General features: G+C 35.0%; 2 protein-coding genes across 4 annotated transcripts; one reads left to right on the forward strand and one right to left on the reverse strand.

The window, feature by feature from the left end:
* The first annotated feature begins 1,257 nt into the window (after nt 1-1,257).
* LOC134824280 (uncharacterized) lies at nt 1,258-18,752 on the forward strand. The gene is made up of 7 exons (XM_063836084.1): nt 1,258-1,502; nt 4,105-4,200; nt 6,984-7,100; nt 7,539-7,714; nt 16,213-16,320; nt 16,602-16,669; nt 18,176-18,752. The coding sequence occupies exons 1-7, from the start codon at nt 1,463-1,465 to the stop codon at nt 18,249-18,251; spliced, it is 681 nt and encodes a 226-aa protein (XP_063692154.1). The 5' UTR covers nt 1,258-1,462; the 3' UTR covers nt 18,252-18,752.
* On the reverse strand, nt 10,467-16,004 carry LOC134824279 (uncharacterized). Of its 3 annotated transcripts, none has more exons than XM_063836082.1 (6): nt 15,654-16,004; nt 14,992-15,078; nt 14,701-14,797; nt 14,420-14,516; nt 14,114-14,195; nt 10,467-13,632 (listed from the first exon to the last, which is right to left on the reverse strand). In XM_063836082.1, exon 6 carries the CDS (start codon nt 13,376-13,378, stop codon nt 12,095-12,097), a length of 1,284 nt encoding a protein of 427 aa, XP_063692152.1. In that variant the 5' UTR covers nt 13,379-13,632; nt 14,114-14,195; nt 14,420-14,516; nt 14,701-14,797; nt 14,992-15,078; nt 15,654-16,004; the 3' UTR covers nt 10,467-12,094. The 3 variants fall into 3 exon arrangements, with proteins under 3 accessions (XP_063692152.1, XP_063692151.1, XP_063692153.1); XM_063836081.1 differs by having other exon boundaries at nt 10,467-13,397; nt 13,538-13,632; nt 14,701-15,078; XM_063836083.1 differs by having other exon boundaries at nt 14,711-15,078.
* Nucleotides 18,753-19,175: the final 423 nt, after the last annotated feature.

Genomic DNA, 19,175 nt, shown 5'->3' on the forward strand with positions numbered 1-19,175 from the left:
ATGGGCACTGAAATCTTGTTCCCTGAATCATTCCTTATCTTAGTCTTACATTTGCCATGTCCGTGACTAATTAAAATTATCATGCGCGATCATGAGAATTCTGATCGAATCCATCTGTTATCCTTCAATCTCCAGTTTTCACATTTCACGGCATCACACCTTTTTCTTATCAATTGTTTGGTAAATTCTGGAATGGATACGTTCCTTTATTCTTTGGATTGTGTTAAACATTTACCTTGCAGCACCTGCAGAATTTGTGGGCCTGGTTGAAATATAGGATGAAGTTTTTGAAGTTAGCTCTAACTTTATTCTGGTGTTAACTGTTATATTTGTGTTACGTAGGATGTCATAATATGTCAGTAGGACTGCACACCTTGTTTGAGAGTATATTATGTACCTACAGTCGGCCTGGCCGTATATTTTAATGAACGCACGAAAATTGAGATTGCTTGCGGAGATTATTTATTAACCCATCAGACCAGTCCAGCTGAAGTCCAGGCATTTTTTACAAAAAGAGACTAAATTAACCAGTTTAATCTATAAAAAGTTTACATTAACCAGTCTCTGACCGCTTCCGTGTCTGCTGGTCGGTGAAAGTTTCCGAGTTGATCTACTTATTCTAGGCGGTAGTTAAAAATACATCCAGTCAGAAAGTTAGAATAGTCTTGTTATAAACAATCCTGGTGATCTGGTAAAGATATTGCCATTGCTTTAGAGTTTAGAACAGCATTATTTTTAGCAAGCTTGGCAACCTGACAGCAACCTAGACCACCCATCTGCACAATAACATGATAATATCACTGAAAACCATGCAGCCCCGAAAGGTTTCCTCCATAGTCTGTCTGCACGACTGATCGGCTCCCCAGTGCTAGCTATACTGGTGTATCATCTGTCTGGAGAACCTTGAAGCCTGGCTTCTAACCCAGACCCCTGAACCACGTGACATCCACATTAAACCGACTTGGCTCACTGCCAGCCCCATTAGCAGCTCCATTAACACATGCTATCCAATATCACAGCTCCGTTCTGCCCACGTGATATTGTTTATTGGTCACGTGACTTATCAGGTGATGAACAGTATATGACAGGATTATTATAGCAGGGAAAAGCAGGATGTCTTGTACGGACAAATTAGAAGCTAGAATAGTGGTGTGGACTGTGGGGTGAAAGTCACGTGACCCGGGCGCCGTGGTACAGACTTTCTGACGACATTGTTAACTATACACTATCTCCTTTCATATATGTGGTACAATAACTGCAGCATCTACTGTATACCGTTGTTTCTGCTTGACAGCTGATATACTGATAATTACCCTTAGCTGTATACTTAGTAAGTAAGTTACCCTGGGCTGTTGTTTTTTGTTTTTTTGAGTTGATCGCACGTTGTTGTATCGTATCTTTTTGGTAGGTGTCACATTGTATTTGTAAAGCTGTAGTTTTGAGAAGAGTTACCTGGTGGTAGATGAGACCGAGAAAGCAAGAGGAGAACGCTTCCACCACCAGTAAGTTTTGTCTTTATATCTGTTTAAAGCTATTGGATTAACTATTTAATCACTTGAATGTATATGGTTCACCGTCTGAAATCTCTATATCGTCTGATCAGGATAACTCAGCAAAGTTTCCACGTAAAAACACCGGATAATAGCGGATCATGCATGTCTCCAACACTTCCAAAGAACACTACTTGCTCTATAAGAATATCACATTACTACTCAATACTCCTTCCTAAATCCTTACTAATGGACTATATGAATACGAGCGGGGTTGTTATAACTGTGTATACCCTAGGGCCCTATCTTGTCAAGTAATATCCATTAACATCTCATCACCTCGTTCACATGTCAGACATTTGCTCCTTCATAAACATAATCATCATGCTGAATAGTCACCTTGTTTCTAATCTGTTACCTGCCGGCTGCATGGATATGGTTGCTGGTGATTTAAGGACTCATTAGGGTCTGACATATTGGTTATTGATTGATTTTCACTGTGAGGTTGATCGACCATTGATGATTTTTTGGCGATCAACTTTCTTGTTTTGTTTGTTGGACCGTTGATGTTACAGTTAAGAATTAAGTCAAAACAGGTCGTCCTGGCCATAAACAATCTTATAAGCCGTCGATAGTTGATACCTCAAATCGTTGATAGTTGATACCTCAAATCGTTGATAGTTGATAGTTGATAGTTGATAGTTGATAGTTGATAGTTGATACTTGATACTTGATACTTGATACTTGATACTTGATACTTGATACTTGATACTTGATACTTGATACCTTGAGGTGCTAATTATAGTTCATGATACTATAGTCTCACATTTCACAACCCAAACCCGGCCCACATTCTTACATGATCTCTAGTTCCTCTCCATGATAAACGACCCAACACACATTATAATGCTCCTTCATAAACATAATCATTATGACATGAGACACCTCTAATTACTTCAGTGACACCTATAAAGATGCTAATTAGGTCCAAACGTTTCTTTTAATTCCTATTAATAGCTCAAACTTTGACGTTTATATCCGGTTGCAAGTTATTAAGTTATTAAGGAAGCACACCTTGTGGTGGGGTTTAGTGTTAAAATGGAAACCTCTAGTCACTATCGGTGGGGTTTAGTGTTAAAATGGAAACCTCTTGTCACTATCGGTGGGGTTTAGTGTTAAAATGGAAACCTCTTGTCACTATTGGTGGGGTTTAGTGTTAAAATGGAAACCTCTTGTCACTATCGGTGGGGTTTAGTGTTAAAATGGAAACCTCTTGTCACTATCGGTGGGGTTTAGTGTTAAAATGGAAACCTCTTGTCACTATTGGTGGGGTTTAGTGTTAAAATGGAAACCTCTTGTCACTATTGGTGGGGTTTAGTGTTAAAATGGAAACCGCTTGTCACTATCGGTGGGGTTTAGTGTTAAAATGGAAACCGCTTGTCACTATTGGTGGGGTTTAGTGTTAAAATGGAAACCTCTTGTCACTATTGGTGGGGTTTAGTGTTAAAATGGAAACCTCTTGTCACTATTGGTGGGGTTTAGTGTTAAAATGGAAACCTCTTGTCACTATTGGTGGGGTTTAGTGTTAAAATGGAAACCTCTTGTCACTATCGGTGGGGTTTAGTGTTAAAATGGAAACCTCTTGTCACTATCGGTGGGGTTTAGTGTTAAAATGGAAACCGCTTGTCACTATCGGTGGGGTTTAGTGTTAAAATGGAAACCGCTTGTCACTATCGGTGGGGTTTAGTGTTAAAATGGAAACCGCTTGTCACTATCGGTGGGGTTTAGTGTTAAAATGGAAACCTCTTGTCACTATCGGTGGGGTTTAGTGTTAAAATGGAAACCTCTTGTCACTATTGGTGGGGTTTAGTGTTAAAATGGAAACCTCTTGTCACTATTGGTGGGGTTTAGTGTTAAAATGGAAACCTCTAGTCACTATTGGTGGGGTTTAGTGTTAAAATGGAAACCTCTTGTCACTATTGGTGGGGTTTAGTGTTAAAATGGAAACCTCTTGTCACTATCGGTGGGGTTTAGTGTTAAAATGGAAACCTCTTGTCACTATTGGTGGGGTTTAGTGTTAAAATGGAAACCTCTTGTCACTATTGGTGGAATTCTGAACTTGGTGTGAATTTGACTTGCAGATTGTTCATAAGCAAATGTTTTTTTCCGCAGCCAACTTTTGGAACAATCGAATTTGTTTAATTTCTTGTGTAACGTTAAACTTAACCACGATCAGGCGCATTCTTAATGGTTATTTCCCTTAAAAGTCACTAATACATTTCGTTATATCAATTAGTGACTATATTATCAGTAGGATTGTAGGAGTGGTATTTCAAAGAGATATTATTCTAGGGTAATAAAATACAACTTCCTGATGACCAGTTTCAACCCTTTTAATTCCTTCAGAACTCCCATCACTTGTACTATCATACCTCGTATGTTATCTTAGCTTATGTTATCTTAGTTAATGATTGGCCAATCTTTGTTGCAGCATGTCGAGATTTAATTTTTACTAGCAGGTTTCTTATTTTAAATCTAAATTATCCAAAGTATCTCAGAAATGTATAGTCAGTAAGAGCTTTAAGCAGTTTTCAATACTTTCTTCTCATTTCAGGCGCAAAGAAATGTGCAGACAATGTGACTGAGTTAACAAAGTTTCTAAAATCCTCACCCACAATCAACCGGCTCAGCGAAAAATCCAAAAGTAATGGTATGTTATGTACAGTGTACATTGTACATTGTACATTGTACATTAACTTGTATGTTATGTACAGTGTACATTGTACATTGTACATTGTACATTTACTTGTATGTTATGTACATTGTACATTGTACATTGTACATTGTACATTTACTTGTATGTTATGTACAGTGTACATTGTACATTGTACATTGTACATTTACTTGTATGTTATGTACATTGTACATTGTACATTGTACATTGTACATTAACTTGTATGTTATGTACAGTGTACATTGTACATTGTACATTAACTTGTATGTTATGTACAGTGTACATTGTACATTGTACATTAACTTGTATGTTATGTACATTGTACATTGTACATTTACTTGTATGTTATGTACAGTGTACATTGTACATTAACTTGTATGTTATGTACAGTGTACATTGTACATTGTACATTGTACATTTACTTGTATGTTATGTACATTGTACATTGTACATTGTACATTGTACATTAACTTGTATGTTATGTACAGTGTACATTGTACATTGTACATTAACTTGTATGTTATGTACAGTGTACATTGTACATTGTACATTAACTTGTATGTTATGTACATTGTACATTGTACATTTACTTGTATGTTATGTACAGTGTACATTGTACATTAACTTGTATGTTATGTACAGTGTACATTGTACATTGTACATTTACTTGTATGTTATGTACAGTGTACATTGTACATTAACTTGTATGTTATGTACAGTGTACATTGTACATTAACTTGTATGTTATGTACAGTGTACATTGTACATTAACTTGTATGTTATGTACAGTGTACATTGTACATTGTACATTAACTTGTATGTTATGTACAGTGTACATTGTACATTGTACATTGTACATTTACTTGTATGTTATGTACATTGTACATTGTACATTGTACATTGTACATTAACTTGTATGTTATGTACAGTGTACATTGTACATTGTACATTAACTTGTATGTTATGTACAGTGTACATTGTACATTGTACATTAACTTGTATGTTATGTACATTGTACATTGTACATTTACTTGTATGTTATGTACAGTGTACATTGTACATTAACTTGTATGTTATGTACAGTGTACATTGTACATTGTACATTTACTTGTATGTTATGTACAGTGTACATTGTACATTAACTTGTATGTTATGTACAGTGTACATTGTACATTAACTTGTATGTTATGTACAGTGTACATTGTACATTAACTTGTATGTTATGTACAGTGTACATTGTACATTGTACATTAACTTGTATGTTATGTACAGTGTACATTGTACATTAACTTGTATGTTATGTACAGTGTACATTGTACATTAACTTGTATGTTATGTATGTTGTATAGTGTACATTAAAGCTTGTATGTTATGTACAGTGTACATTGTACATTTACTTGTATGTTATGTACAGTGTACATTGTACATTAACTTGTATGTTATGTACAGTGTACATTGTACATTAACTTGTATGTTATGTACAGTGTACATTGTACATTGTACATTAACTTGTATGTTATGTACAGTGTACATTGTACATTAACTTGTATGTTATGTACAGTGTACATTGTACATTAACTTGTATGTTATGTATGTTGTATAGTGTACATTAACTTGTATGTTATGTACAGTGTACATTGTACATTAACTTGTATGTTATGTACATTGTACATTGTACATTAACTTGTATGTTATGTATGTTGTATAGTGTACATTAAAGCTTGTATGTTATGTACAGTGTACATTGTACATTTACTTGTATGTTATGTACAGTGTACATTGTACATTAACTTGTATGTTATGTACAGTGTACATTGTACATTGTACATTTACTTGTATGTTATGTACAGTGTACATTGTACATTAACTTGTATGTTATGTACAGTGTACATTGTACATTAACTTGTATGTTATGTACAGTGTACATTGTACATTAACTTGTATGTTATGTACAGTGTACATTGTACATTGTACATTAACTTGTATGTTATGTACAGTGTACATTGTACATTAACTTGTATGTTATGTACAGTGTACATTGTACATTAACTTGTATGTTATGTACACTGTACATTGTACATTAACTTGTATGTTATGTACAGTGTACATTGTACATTGTACATTAACTTGTGTGTTATGTACATTGTACATTAACGTGTATGTTATGTACATTGTACATTGTACATTGTACATTAACTTGTATGTTATGTACAGTGTACATTGTACATTGTACATTAACTTGTATGTTATGTACAGTGTACATTGTACATTAACTTGTATGTTATGTACAGTGTACATTGTACATTAACTTGTATGTTATGTACAGTGTACATTGTACATTAACTTGTATGTTATGTACAGTGTACATTGTACATTGTACATTAACTTGTGTGTTATGTACATTGTACATTAACTTGTATGTTATGTACAGTGTACATTGTACATTAACTTGTATGTTATGTACATTAACTTGTATTTTATGTACTTTAACTTATATGCAAAACTCAACTTGTTAGGTACTGTTAATAAAGGTCTTTTTGGGTTGGTATCGTTGGAAATATCAGTCTAACTTAAAGTCGTTAATATCAAACTAGCAAAACTATATGGAGCCTTTTAATGACGATTAAAAGCCAGGAGACATAGACGCCCGAATTAGACTGATTGAGAAACTCTGATTGTTAATATGTATTTGTTTTTGTTTTTTGTTTCAAAACTTCTTCCTGTTTCTAATATCTAAACTTGTTTAACCAATTCATCAGGAGTCACCTCAGAACAGCTCATCTCAGAATCAGAGCTATTTGAAGTTGAAGGGGACAAGTTGGAGCGGAGTACCGGGGAACGCGCACTTGCTTTAGCTTGTTTTACTAAGGCAGCAAGTGAGTCTAACATATCCCAGTTCAATTAGTAACGGGTTTTATATTAACAGGAAACGATTACGGTAATAAATAACAGAGTTAACACGAACAGAGTTAATGTATTTTAATATATAATGTTGCCATGGGGTGGAAAGTCCCCATTTATCGTAGTCCGATAGTTTTACTGCATCGTAATATTATATGTAACCAGGAATTACCTGGGATTCTCAGGTTTTAGTGTTCTTAAATTAAAATTAAAGATATAGCGGAGTGATAGCCCAGCATGAGTAACTTGTAAAAGGATGTAAATTAGCTTTTGTATAATTTTCAATCGCATGAATGTGTGTTAAAAAACAAATGTAAATTCGTTATCTAGGTCTTATCAAATTCCCAAATACAAGGAAAAGTTTCATTTTCTGTTTTAAGATTTTCGATCAACCAATCTTTGAATTTCAACAGGTCTATCAAAAGCAGTAAGTGAGCTAGAATCAATAAGCCCTGATGTCCAGCTAAGAGCACAAATCAGAAGAGAAAGTTGCCTCAAAAAAGCCCGAAACATTTACCGGAAAATGTTGGTCGAGTCCGTTCAAAACCCTCAGCATCCGATTACTAAGAAATCTAAGAAGACGAAACAGGTACTTACTCTTATATGTACAGTAGAACCCCGATTAACCGCGCCCTGATTTACCGTGGTTGTTTCCTTTCTCCCAAACTCCACGGTAAATGGGGGTTTACTGTATCTTTCATGATCATGATCATATGTTTTCAACATTGTGTTACTTGGCCGCGCTCAGCCTGTCATTCCGCCGAATCTTTATTCATTCTTTATTCATTCTTATGTCTATAAACATTATAATAGCCTGGGGCCCCCAGGTTGATATTTTGCCAATATTTATTCCCGGCTCAGAGAAAAGATGGAAATATTAAATGATTTAAACCGCAAGCAACCCTCATATCACAAGATTTCTATCGCGGGATGAAAGTGCAGGTCTTTGTTTGATAAATCTCCTCAACATTTTAAATATAAAAGAGAAATAAAAATGATAAAATTTATGATAAATTGGCCAGCTCGTATATGAAATAGCATAATCAGAGTCAACTAAACGAATCCAAGCAGTTAAAAACACCATTATACCAATGTTATTTCCTCGAGCAAATCTTAAAGCCCCCTAAAAACCCATTATGTTTCAGTTTATTCTTTATTGTTTTTATTGTTTTAGTTTATTCTTTACTAGCAGGAACCCGTATAACCCTAAAATGGTGTCATTTGTCAAGACTCAAGAGACTAAAATAATTATTACCTATTTAATTCGCGTTTTTGACACCACTTGGTGGTCCAAATTTTGGGCTCTAAAACTCCTATTTCTTGGCCAATTTTGTATTTCTTCATGCTGATTTGAAGGCCATTAAAGCATTTGGCCCAGTCAAAAAAGCATCAAACGGTGGCTTTCAGTTTCATCATCTTCTGTTTTTAAGGATTTGCCTTTCGCTAGGCAAGTTATCTGTGCCATTCATGCTTGTTCAATCAGAAACCCTATTTCGGATCAGCTGAGCTGCAATATTTCTGGTATATCTGCTCAATTGAACTTAAATTATTCCTCTTTGTTTGTTCCATGGCTATCACACGAAACTGCAGCTCCAGGGGTGCATCAATAAACAACTCTTCTAAACGTGTAGTGTATTTGTATAAACTTTCTATTCCGAGTCCAAAACTTACTATTCCGCAAGAATTATAACTGTAAACACTGAACATGTGAACATGTGAATTTTATTGTGCGTGTGAAATCCGCTACTTTAAAAGTAATTTTAATTAGTGATTAGTAGGAAATTAAAAATAATATTGAGTTGGCGAAAAAATAAAATCTTGCCTTGGCAAATATTTGTCCTGTCCAGCAAGCATCCCTTATTTATTACTTTTATAGCATTAGCAAAAAAGAAACTATAATTGCCATTCGCAACGCATTTATTGACGCGTTGCTGATCGTTTAACCTTGTACCTGGCATTTCATAGAAATTTGGTAACGCATCATGATTATATTATGTAAATTATCTAAGAAAACAAAAATGTACTTTCGTGGGACGTCTCGTTTAGCGAGCTAGTTATCTTTGAGCCTGAGGCACGGCTTCCTGTCCTTACTTTACCTACACTTTCTTTTGAATTATTTCTGAATTGCTACATCTCCGCAAGTAAATATATTAACTTGATTCACCTTCCTGTTACTTCTTTTTTATCTAAAAACCTCCCAGCTAATCAATGACTGAATGAATCGAAGGGTTTTGGCATATTTTTTGATATTTCATATATGAGGAGGCAGTATAGTGCCTCCTAAAAAATAAAATTTTTTTAAAGAATTTAAAAAATTCAAATAATTTAAAAATACTGTCTCCTTATATGTGAAATATCAAAAAATATAAAACTAACCGCAGGGCCCGATGAATCGTGGATGTATGGCAACATTTGATATATTAAATTTGTTACACGATCGCTTCCTGTTAATAAACAATTAACTCCGTATAACACAATAGGATTTGACGTATGTTGTATGCTAATCAGTTGATTATAATCAAGGGCAAAGAAGCCTTCATATTATTCTTTAGTTAAAATAAATTTCGAATTCAATTGATTGTAGTATCTTTTACAGTTTTACCAATAGCTCAGATAGTATATAGCTAGTATACTGCATCATGCATGATTACTATAATAATAGTATAATGGTGGCCATGACCTAATGACGAATTAATATTTAATGGTTCCATAAACGAAGGCTGGAATTTATCATGTTATTTAGTTCCGAGATAAAAAACGACTTTGAGAAAATAAAGATTATAACCCAGAATTCTAATATGAACAATATAGATCATGTAAAATAAACAAACGATAAACTTTGAAAGATAAGCGGAAACTGATAGATGTGATGGTTAAGAAATAGAGATAAAAGGCGGGGACTGCTCGTACGTTTTGTAATGGTTTGGCCAATACGAGGTCGCGTCTTCAGCCACGTGGTTTTTTCCACTAATAGGGAGCTCTATGTGGTGTGATTGGTCATTCCGTTGGCGAGTAAACTCTCCGGACAGAGTGTTGCCTGATATGGTCCGTGTGCTCAGTTCTTTTTTATCAGTTTAGTTGACCGTTACTACATTACAGTAATGCTTTCATCATTTTGTCGGAGAGCTTACACTTACGGTTATAATTATTAGCTTATATTTTCTGGTTTTGCTGCTTAAGTTTAGGCTTCTAAATCTAACGACTTACGACTTCACAATTTTCAGCAAATTCACGAAGTGTTTATCATAGATTTAATTGTCGTGTAGAATTAATATTTAATTCTGTTTTTGTACTTAACGTTTATCAAATTAATTTGGCAGTTGTGTCTCGTCATTCGTCATTTTCTTTATTAAGTCATTCATATGAAAAGGTAAGATTTTTTGAGACATTATGCTAAATATGGTCAACCCTAAATTATACGAAACATTATGATTTAAAACACTTTTATTTAACTGAAAGACAGATAAAATGAATGATAACACATTCTATAGTGGATAGTAATTTCATAGTAATTAGCATTATATAAATAACTACAATAACGAATAGTTAAGTTTGGTTAGTGGGTGAAATTATTTGCAAAATAACGCTCAATTGCTAGCTTAATATGTTTGTATTGTTATCAGCACAGTGGCGCAATCGGTTAAGCATAAGCCTTATCTGTCTGTCTAGCCCGGACGTAGCGAGATCGAGTCCCGGCTTGGTCAAAATCTCAAAGTTTTCAAAAATCGGTAATTAGTTCGTAAAAGTTCACTCATTGTAGAGCTATCACATATTCAAGGCTTATGTATACATGTTTCATAACAATAGAACTAGTCACCCACTTACGTTATTACACAGTAACATCAATTCTAATATCGTATAATGCGAGCGTAGTTACTCAGTTTATCTAACAAATGTAACATGTAAGGTGTATCGTCTAATGTTCTACCCTCCCCTGGGTACATAACAACAGAGCAGTGTACACGTGCTCTTGATAACACTAAGTAAAGTGTAGCCAGGCCACGCTCCTCACTACCCCACACTTCACTCAGTACTATTACAGCAGGCCACTCACTAGAGGCACAATACCAACTGTCACACACTGCAATCTTACTAGCAGTGTTCTTACATCTCATATTAACACTGTTCCTAACTAGTGATACTACATCCCTACTACTAGTGTAATCAGTATATACTATACCTATATCAGAATAATCTAATTCATGTGTAGCACACAATCTATCTAAATCAATATTAAAAACACTTACAATACTATCAACATTATAATCATTAAAAACATGTATAACAGGTAATGTACCGTGTATAAAGTGTCCAGGTGATTGTGAAGGTAAAATAATATCTAAAATATCTGATTTAAGAGAACATAATTTAACGAATTGATCTCTGATTACAGATAAAATATTCGATAAATCAAACGTATTTCTCAAGTTACTAGATAAAGTAGTCCTCTGATGAGGTGCTAATATATCAGTAAGTACATTAGCTACTATTGAAATGAGATCTGTGTTAAATAACGACCAAACCTGGACAATATCACATGCTATCCACACAATCTTATCTGCTGATAAGTCTTTTAACGTGTTAATCAATAAAGCCCACTCTTCAGCTGTGGTATTATATCTAATTACTGTCTGTATATCATCAACAAACAAATTATAACCACTTAGTACACTGAGTCTATCTGTTAAATATGTGGTATCTTCATAACCTGGTATCTCCACAATAATAACATTACACGAACTCTCTGTTATAAGATTAGCTAGTTGTTCGGGAGTGTGTTCATATTCACTAGTGCTTATCAGTTTGTAATTTATACTAGCGTTATCTAACGCACTTTGATAATGCTGTGAATTGTTCCCTTCTCCAGTAAACTTAAATACCACAACTTTATTGTTCTTATCAGACTCTAACAGTTGCAGTATTTTACCACACAATATGACAGTTTTGCCCGCCCCTGCGGGTCCGTTAATCAACAACAAATTCTCTTTGACTTGAAAGCATTGTGTTGTTCTACTGTTAGGTTTTCCACATTAGAATTGTTTCTGATAACATCGGGAGCTTTGACAACTGCGGGATTTTGATTACGGTTTTTACCTTTTTTAGGCTCAAAAGTAATGCGACCTTCCTTAAGCTGTTTGTTGACATCCATAATACATCGTCCTAAACTGCACTTGGATTTATCACACGTGTTTCTCTCTGTGGCCCAAATAGCTAACAAAATGTTCCTTACTTTCTCATGGGAATCTGAAGATGATGAATTGGCCTGAGTTACATTCGCTGCCCACCGAGCAACAAAAGTAGATAAATTCTCGTCTGATTTGAATAATTTCCTGTTTGAATCAGTGTCTGAGTTTGATAATTCTAGTTCGCTACTCGTGTCATCTGTAACAGCGTCTTTTTTGCAGCAGCGAGAAAAGCAACTTACTAAACGAGAAAGCCAGTTGTCCTGTAGATACGACTGCTCTGTCAAACTTGTCGACTCAATTGTCACCGAATCATTCGAGGATTTCCTTAAGTCTTCAAGTTTGTTGCGACAAAGGTCCTCTTCAAATATGATAGTTGACAGTTCATCGTCACTTAACCGGAGTTCTGTAGTCTCACTAAATTGAAACTCATCTTTAAACTGTTTACTAAAATTAGGATAGGCAGTGAACTGAAGAATTTTTGCATCTTTATCCATACACTCGATCAGTTCCACAATCTTGTTTCTTTGTTTGACTGATTTCTGGAACGTTCCATTCAATGCTTTCAACTGCTGGTCTCTGTTACACTGAGGTTGCCAGTCCTCGCCAATTGAACACAGGTGGAAGTCTGGTTCACATTCCACAACCTCTCCAACATTATCCATGTTCTTTACCTCGATGATAATGAAACTGTCCGCACAAATGATGAGAAAGTCACTTTCCCCCTCCTGATTTTCTGCATTCTTGCTTTTACATTTAGAACATCCACTTCGGATATGACGTTCACCTGCACACAAACGATATTGATGATGCGTGTATTTGAAACTGTGAAGAACAATGAAGTTTCCATCTACCTCTTCCAAAGCCCTATACACCTCAACTTCAGTCTCGTAGTCTAATTGATGTCGTCTGTCATCTGTAAAGCTGGGACCGGGCTGATCTTCATCTGGATATACATCAATGTAGGTCTGCTCTGGTGCTCTTGGAAGCATTGTGAATGTGGGCAGGTTTTCAGCTGTTGAGCAATATTCTTCGTATATTTGTTTGCCATATTCCAAATAGTTATCCATTGTTGATCAATTGATATATCTGAAATGAAATCAGCTGTAAGGGGGGTTGATGCAGATTAAAAGATCGAACATTCCAGGATCAACATAGGTTCTTATATTATCACACAGCTCTCGTGGTACATAATTATCAAATTTCAATTAATATTTTTAATGACTTACTTGTTCAGTGGTCGTTCAGTGGTCGTTTTGCGTTTAGTGCTTTGAATTGAATAGAGGGTCCGAGGTTTGTTTCAGTGGTGTGTTTCCTTATTGGCCTATAAAACAGTAGTTATATAACTGTGTAACTATTGCGTCAAAAGCCAGATATTTTCGAATTATAATATATTAGGAGCAGCGTCAAATAATAAGAGCTGATAAAATGTTTATTACTTTGTTGAAAAGAGACGATTTTTTTGTAACTATAAAGCAGTGTGTTGATTCAAAAAATTGATAATAATATTCATTATGCTCCAAGGCAATTAAGTTATCTGTGACCCCTTTTTTCATGAGTCAAGTAAATAGCCGGTCGGATTGTACCCAATTTCTGTGTTGATTTTAGATTAAATGCTTCCCGGTTATACTTATAGCCTTTTCAGATCTGAAATTTCTTAGTCCATACTCCATATCATTTTTGCTCAAGCTAGTATACTTTCATGATTCATCATTAATTTAGTATTGCGGTTCAAGGATATTTATTTTCCTCCTGAATTTGAACAATCATTCAAATTATATAAATGGATCATTCTATTTTGGTACCTGATGTTCAGAGCTATAAGATTTAGAGACTGTTAAGATGGAATATGAGTTGGTTTGATCCGCTATTTCTTTGAACCAAAACCTGAAATATACTCCATGTTACTTTCTTATATTTATACTTTTAAAGCGGCGCATTCATGGCAGCTGTAGAGTGTAGAGTGTAGCTTATAATAATGTAACATTAGCTGTGCCGTAATTCAATCGCAATTATAAGTTAACTGAAATTTAGTATGTAATTGATAATTAATAATGATTGATCACAGAAGGAATATTACATCGTCTAAATCCTATAAAACGTTCACAAACCTGCAATAACCTGGGGTAGGATATAGTCTTCACAAGATAGATTACAGTTAGGAAGTAGTTGCTCGAATAAGTTGTTTTGATCCTGTACTTCTTATCACTGAAATTTGATATACTCCACGTGAGTTTCTTTATATTACAGCTTTAAAATAGCGTGCTGGAGCTGTCGTATTATCAAATAGTACCCATTTAGATGTCCCTCAAATTAATCAACAAATTAATCAATCAAAAACTTATATAGAATGAAGATTGAGTTGTCTAAATACCGTATAATATTAACAAACCTGCAATAACCTGGGGTAGGATATAGTCTTCACAAGATAGATTACAGCTAGGAAGTAGTTGCTCGAATAAGTTGTTTTGATCCTGTACTTCTTATCACTGAAATTTGATATACTCCGCGTGAGTTTCTTTATATTACAGCTTTAAAATAGCGTGCTGGAGCTGTCGTATTATCAAATATTACCCATTTAGATGTCTCTCAAATTAATCAACAAATTGATCAATCAAAAACTTATATAGAATGAAGATTGAGTTTTCTAAATACTGTAAAATATTAACAAACCTGCAATAACCTGGGGTAGGATATAGTCTTCACAAGATAGATTACAGCTAGGAAGTAGTTGCTCGAATAAGTTGTTTTGATCCTGTACTTCTTATCACTGAAATTTGATATACTCCGCGTGAGTTTCTTTATATAATTACAGCTTTAAAATAGCGTACGCTGAAGCTGTCGTATTATCAAATAGTACCCATTTAGATGTCCCTCAAATTAATCAACAAATTGATCAATCAAGAACCCGGTGGATGTCCTTGCTGTACGGCAGTGTTATAAACAAGGAACTGAAACCGAGGGGTTCCGTTCAGGCCCTTCCCTTTTTGGCGCCCCTCCCTAAAATTGAACAAATCAGGTGATTTTAGAGGATATAACGCCGATAAAATTTCTAAAAAAGTGTGTTTCCAGAGCAAAACGCGCAGTTTTGCTAGTTATACCTCAGTTAAGTTTTTCAAAATTGTCCCACATCCAAACGACGATTTGGCGCCCTTCTAAGATGGTGCCCCCCCCCCCCCCCCTCTTCCCGCACAGCGGGGTCAGCGGGGCTCTTCGTTACGCCACTGCTTACTAGTTACTACCCCACTTCTAATGCATATTTCATGTCTAGAACTAGGCCAGAATGTGGCTGAGTTTTATAAGTATAACTTGGCAAAACCTATTTGCTATACATCTTCCCCTTACCTGCCAAGAAGTTATAAATGTCTCGTCAAAAAGGATGCGTCGATTAAAACAAGCTAACAAATCAGGTCAGGTTTAGTGTTTAAGCTTACAAAGACACGAGATCGAGAATAAGAAATGAGTCACAACGTGCTGACGAACCAACGAACCATTCTGATGTAGATTACATTTACATGCATTTAGAGTAGAGGGACATGATTTAATGCGTCACGTGCACTTCACGTGACCCGTCCGAGAGAGCTCAGAATACCGAGTTTAATGTCAGCTGGTTAGGTAACGTGATGTGTAACGTGACATTTCATTAGATCACTCGGGTGTTATATTACCTTCCTACGCGAATGAGCTTAGTACACATCATTCTACTCAACGCCCAAGACGTTGAGTGCTATAAATAGAGATTATATTGCGACAATCTTAAAACGTGATGTAATGGCTATAAACGCTAGTTTAGCGACTATAGCGTTTGTAAAAAGTTACTAGATTACTAAAATAATAGGTACTAGCCAAATCGTGTGTTTTCATGCTCTAGTAACACATGTTTGATTCACTGTTACCGTTGCAGGTATACTCAGAGAAGAGATCCTGCACTCGCTGCAGTAAGATGGTGTTTTGGCTAAAATGTGGGCTTTGCTCCGACTGTGACCTCTTATCACGTGACGAAAAAAGAGCGGTAAGGAAGTTAAATTTGTCTTACCAGCAACTCGTTCATTTATTACAATGTTCTTATAAACTTCATAAACGAGTATTCATGCTTTTCTCATTTTAATTGTTTCCGTTTCGCTAAAATAGATTGTTTGATATCAACACACGGCGTAAGATTGTTAATTAAGCTACATTAATCAAGATAATTAAGCTAAATAAAGCTTATTAAGCTAAATTAAGTTAATCAAGCTAATTATGCTTAATTAAATTGATTAATCTGAATTAAGTTAATTAAGCTAAATATTTCAGAAAGTAAACAGAGTGGAGACAAAGCACATACGAGATTTCACGATACCTAAACAAGCTCAGCAAAATAAGTAAGTTCAAAGTTCGTGATGTTATTTTATACATATTATATTGTTCATAATAATATTGTATAATAGTGACAGTGTAACCCGGCCTTCATATTATAATTATATTGTTCATAATAATATTGTATTATAGTGACAGTGTAACCCGGCCTTCATATTATAATTATATTGTTCATAATAATATTTTATACTATTGTAACCCGGCCTTCGTGATGCTATTTTATACATATTATATTGTTCATAATTATATTGTATACTAGTGTGTTTGTTTGTTTATAGAACCCGTCCCAATCTCGTATCGGAAACTGACGAAACTCATTTTTGGGTGTGAATACGGGTGGTACCTGCAAGTGTGTTCATTAAGCATTTGGAGTTCTGTAAAACTGCGGTTACAATTGTGCTAGAGTATTTTTATTATTTACGATCGGTATCCTTGCATGCTTCCAAAATTGTAAATCTCCAACTTTCTGCACAATGTACTGGACTGGTTTAAAAGAGGAAAAGAAAAAAATAAATATATATTATAGATAAAAAATAGTGTATAATTCTAGTGTACATGTAACCGGCCGGCCGGGATTGCACTGCCGCAGTTAAAAAGGGTAGGATTATTAACCCGCTGAGTCAGTAACACATAATCGCATAATATTCTCATGGATAATTTATTAGGTGCCACATTCCATGATCATAAGGTTCGTACACTCTGTACCACGACTATTACACCTTATCACTCCAGTCTTGAACCGCTTTCCATTAATTTTATTTAAATCGTTTTAGAAATTAACCCTAATTATTAACTCCGTACCACATGACCCGCCTATTATATTTGAAAACATGCATTACATTGTCGTATGAAAGTATGAACTCTTTCTACAGTCCAAACAGACCGCAATCAATGCCCCCCCCCCCCCCCCTAATAATGCCCCCCCCCCCCTAATAATGCCCTTCATATATCACCCCTTATAAGCTTAAAGTATCATTTGCGGGGCTAACCTTATTATGATTCATGTACCAACGCTGCATTACCTGGGGACCTCAGACTAATATGTTCATAAACATTAGAGATTCGGCGGAATGACAGGCTGAGCGCGGCCCAGTAAACGGTGCATAATATGCAGTAATAGAAGAGAGAGCGAAGAGGGAAAAAAAGTGAGCCATTTTATGTCGTATTAGTAATAGTGGTACAAAACCATCAATAAAAACACTTACCGCCGGCCGATTAAAAAAAAAAGCTTATTGGCGATGTCAGAGTTTTTTAGGCACTATACCGAAAAAACCAGTCCCGTAACTCTTACCGTTTTTTTAATATAGCCCTTCGGAAATTGCCCACACACACATTTATTGAAAATATATATATAGATTAATATTGATATATCAGTTTATATATGGTTATTTTCATCCTGCAGATCATTTTATTTATTAGATGGTGGTGGGCACTGATTGTTCATTGCAGAAGTTTCTGTTTAAAATTAGGATTAACTATTTAGAAATTTATAACCATTAAATGTTTTACAGGATCCCTGAAGAGTCTTTTGTTTCACCAAAATCCTGTGCTCTCTGCTCGGCAAACTCAAAGACAAAGAAAAAGTGAACTTGAATCTCACAGCAGAATATCTTTACGGGCAAACTTCAAGATGATTTGATGGAAGTTTAATTACAGTGTTAATCCAAGACGATTGTACTTGAATTTTGATTGTAGAGAAAATACAATGGTTGCCAGTCAAAACAATTTAGATGCCAAATTCAGCTGGATTCATAAAGTATGAATGGAATGATGGTTCGGCTCCAATCATAACGAGGAGTTCATATTTCTTGGAAGCAAAAGATATCCAATTGTTTGTAGTACCTAATGCCAATGGCTTTGTGAAAGCAATTATTCTTCGACCTAAATAAGTAAACAGGATGATTTTACTTTACCCTACCAGAAATAGTTTCTCTCAAACTTCATATTAAAGATATTTTTAGCTAACTGCATTTTAACTTTTGAAGGATTCGAAATTCTATTATTTGAAAAAAACTTAATCTATTCTATTCTACGTTTTAGTAGAAATAAATTATTACTCTTATAACAAAACATAATAGAGTTTTGCTTATCCAATTGTTTTATGTTTGCATATCAAAAACCAAAAATTGAGTTATGAGTACATTTAAACGTAAAAATTGAAATGTCATCAGAGTTTGCCATTAATCAAATTGGCGCTCCTATCTGATTCCAACAGCTATAAGTATAATAACAACAAAAGCAAAAATGCATACTTTTCACAACAGTTAAAACCACGTAGCCAAAAATAATGAACAATTATGTTGCTTTCTTACTCTACTGCAATGAATCGCTCGCGTTCCCACTTAAAATTTCCTGTGAATAGGCCCTGAGGGTATTTAAGTGATCTAGTTCGGTGTATTTTTGGACGCTGATTCCGAATCACCCCCTGGTACGTAATACGTATAGTAGGCTGACGTAGAGTAAAAAATAAAAATGCTTCCCTGGAGAGTTATGGGCAAAAAAACCGTTCTG

Source organism: Bolinopsis microptera, chromosome 12, assembly GCF_026151205.1.
Source record: "Bolinopsis microptera isolate Bmic1 chromosome 12, MBARI_Bmic_1.0, whole genome shotgun sequence".
Classification (NCBI taxonomy): domain Eukaryota; kingdom Metazoa; phylum Ctenophora; class Tentaculata; order Lobata; family Bolinopsidae; genus Bolinopsis; species Bolinopsis microptera.

Excerpts from the sequence above, each read along its gene's own strand:
- LOC134824280 (XM_063836084.1), top strand. The coding sequence starts at position 1,463 with ATGAGACCGAGAAAGCAAGAGGAGAACGCTTCCACCACCA. Across the intron at positions 7,715-16,212 it reads AATCTAAGAAGACGAAACAG|GTATACTCAGAGAAGAGATC; the intron begins GTACTTACTCTT and ends TTACCGTTGCAG. Across the intron at positions 16,670-18,175 it reads AAACAAGCTCAGCAAAATAA|GATCCCTGAAGAGTCTTTTG; the intron begins GTAAGTTCAAAG and ends AATGTTTTACAG.
- LOC134824279 (XM_063836082.1), bottom strand. The coding sequence starts at position 13,378 with ATGGATAACTATTTGGAATATGGCAAACAAATATACGAAGAATATTGC.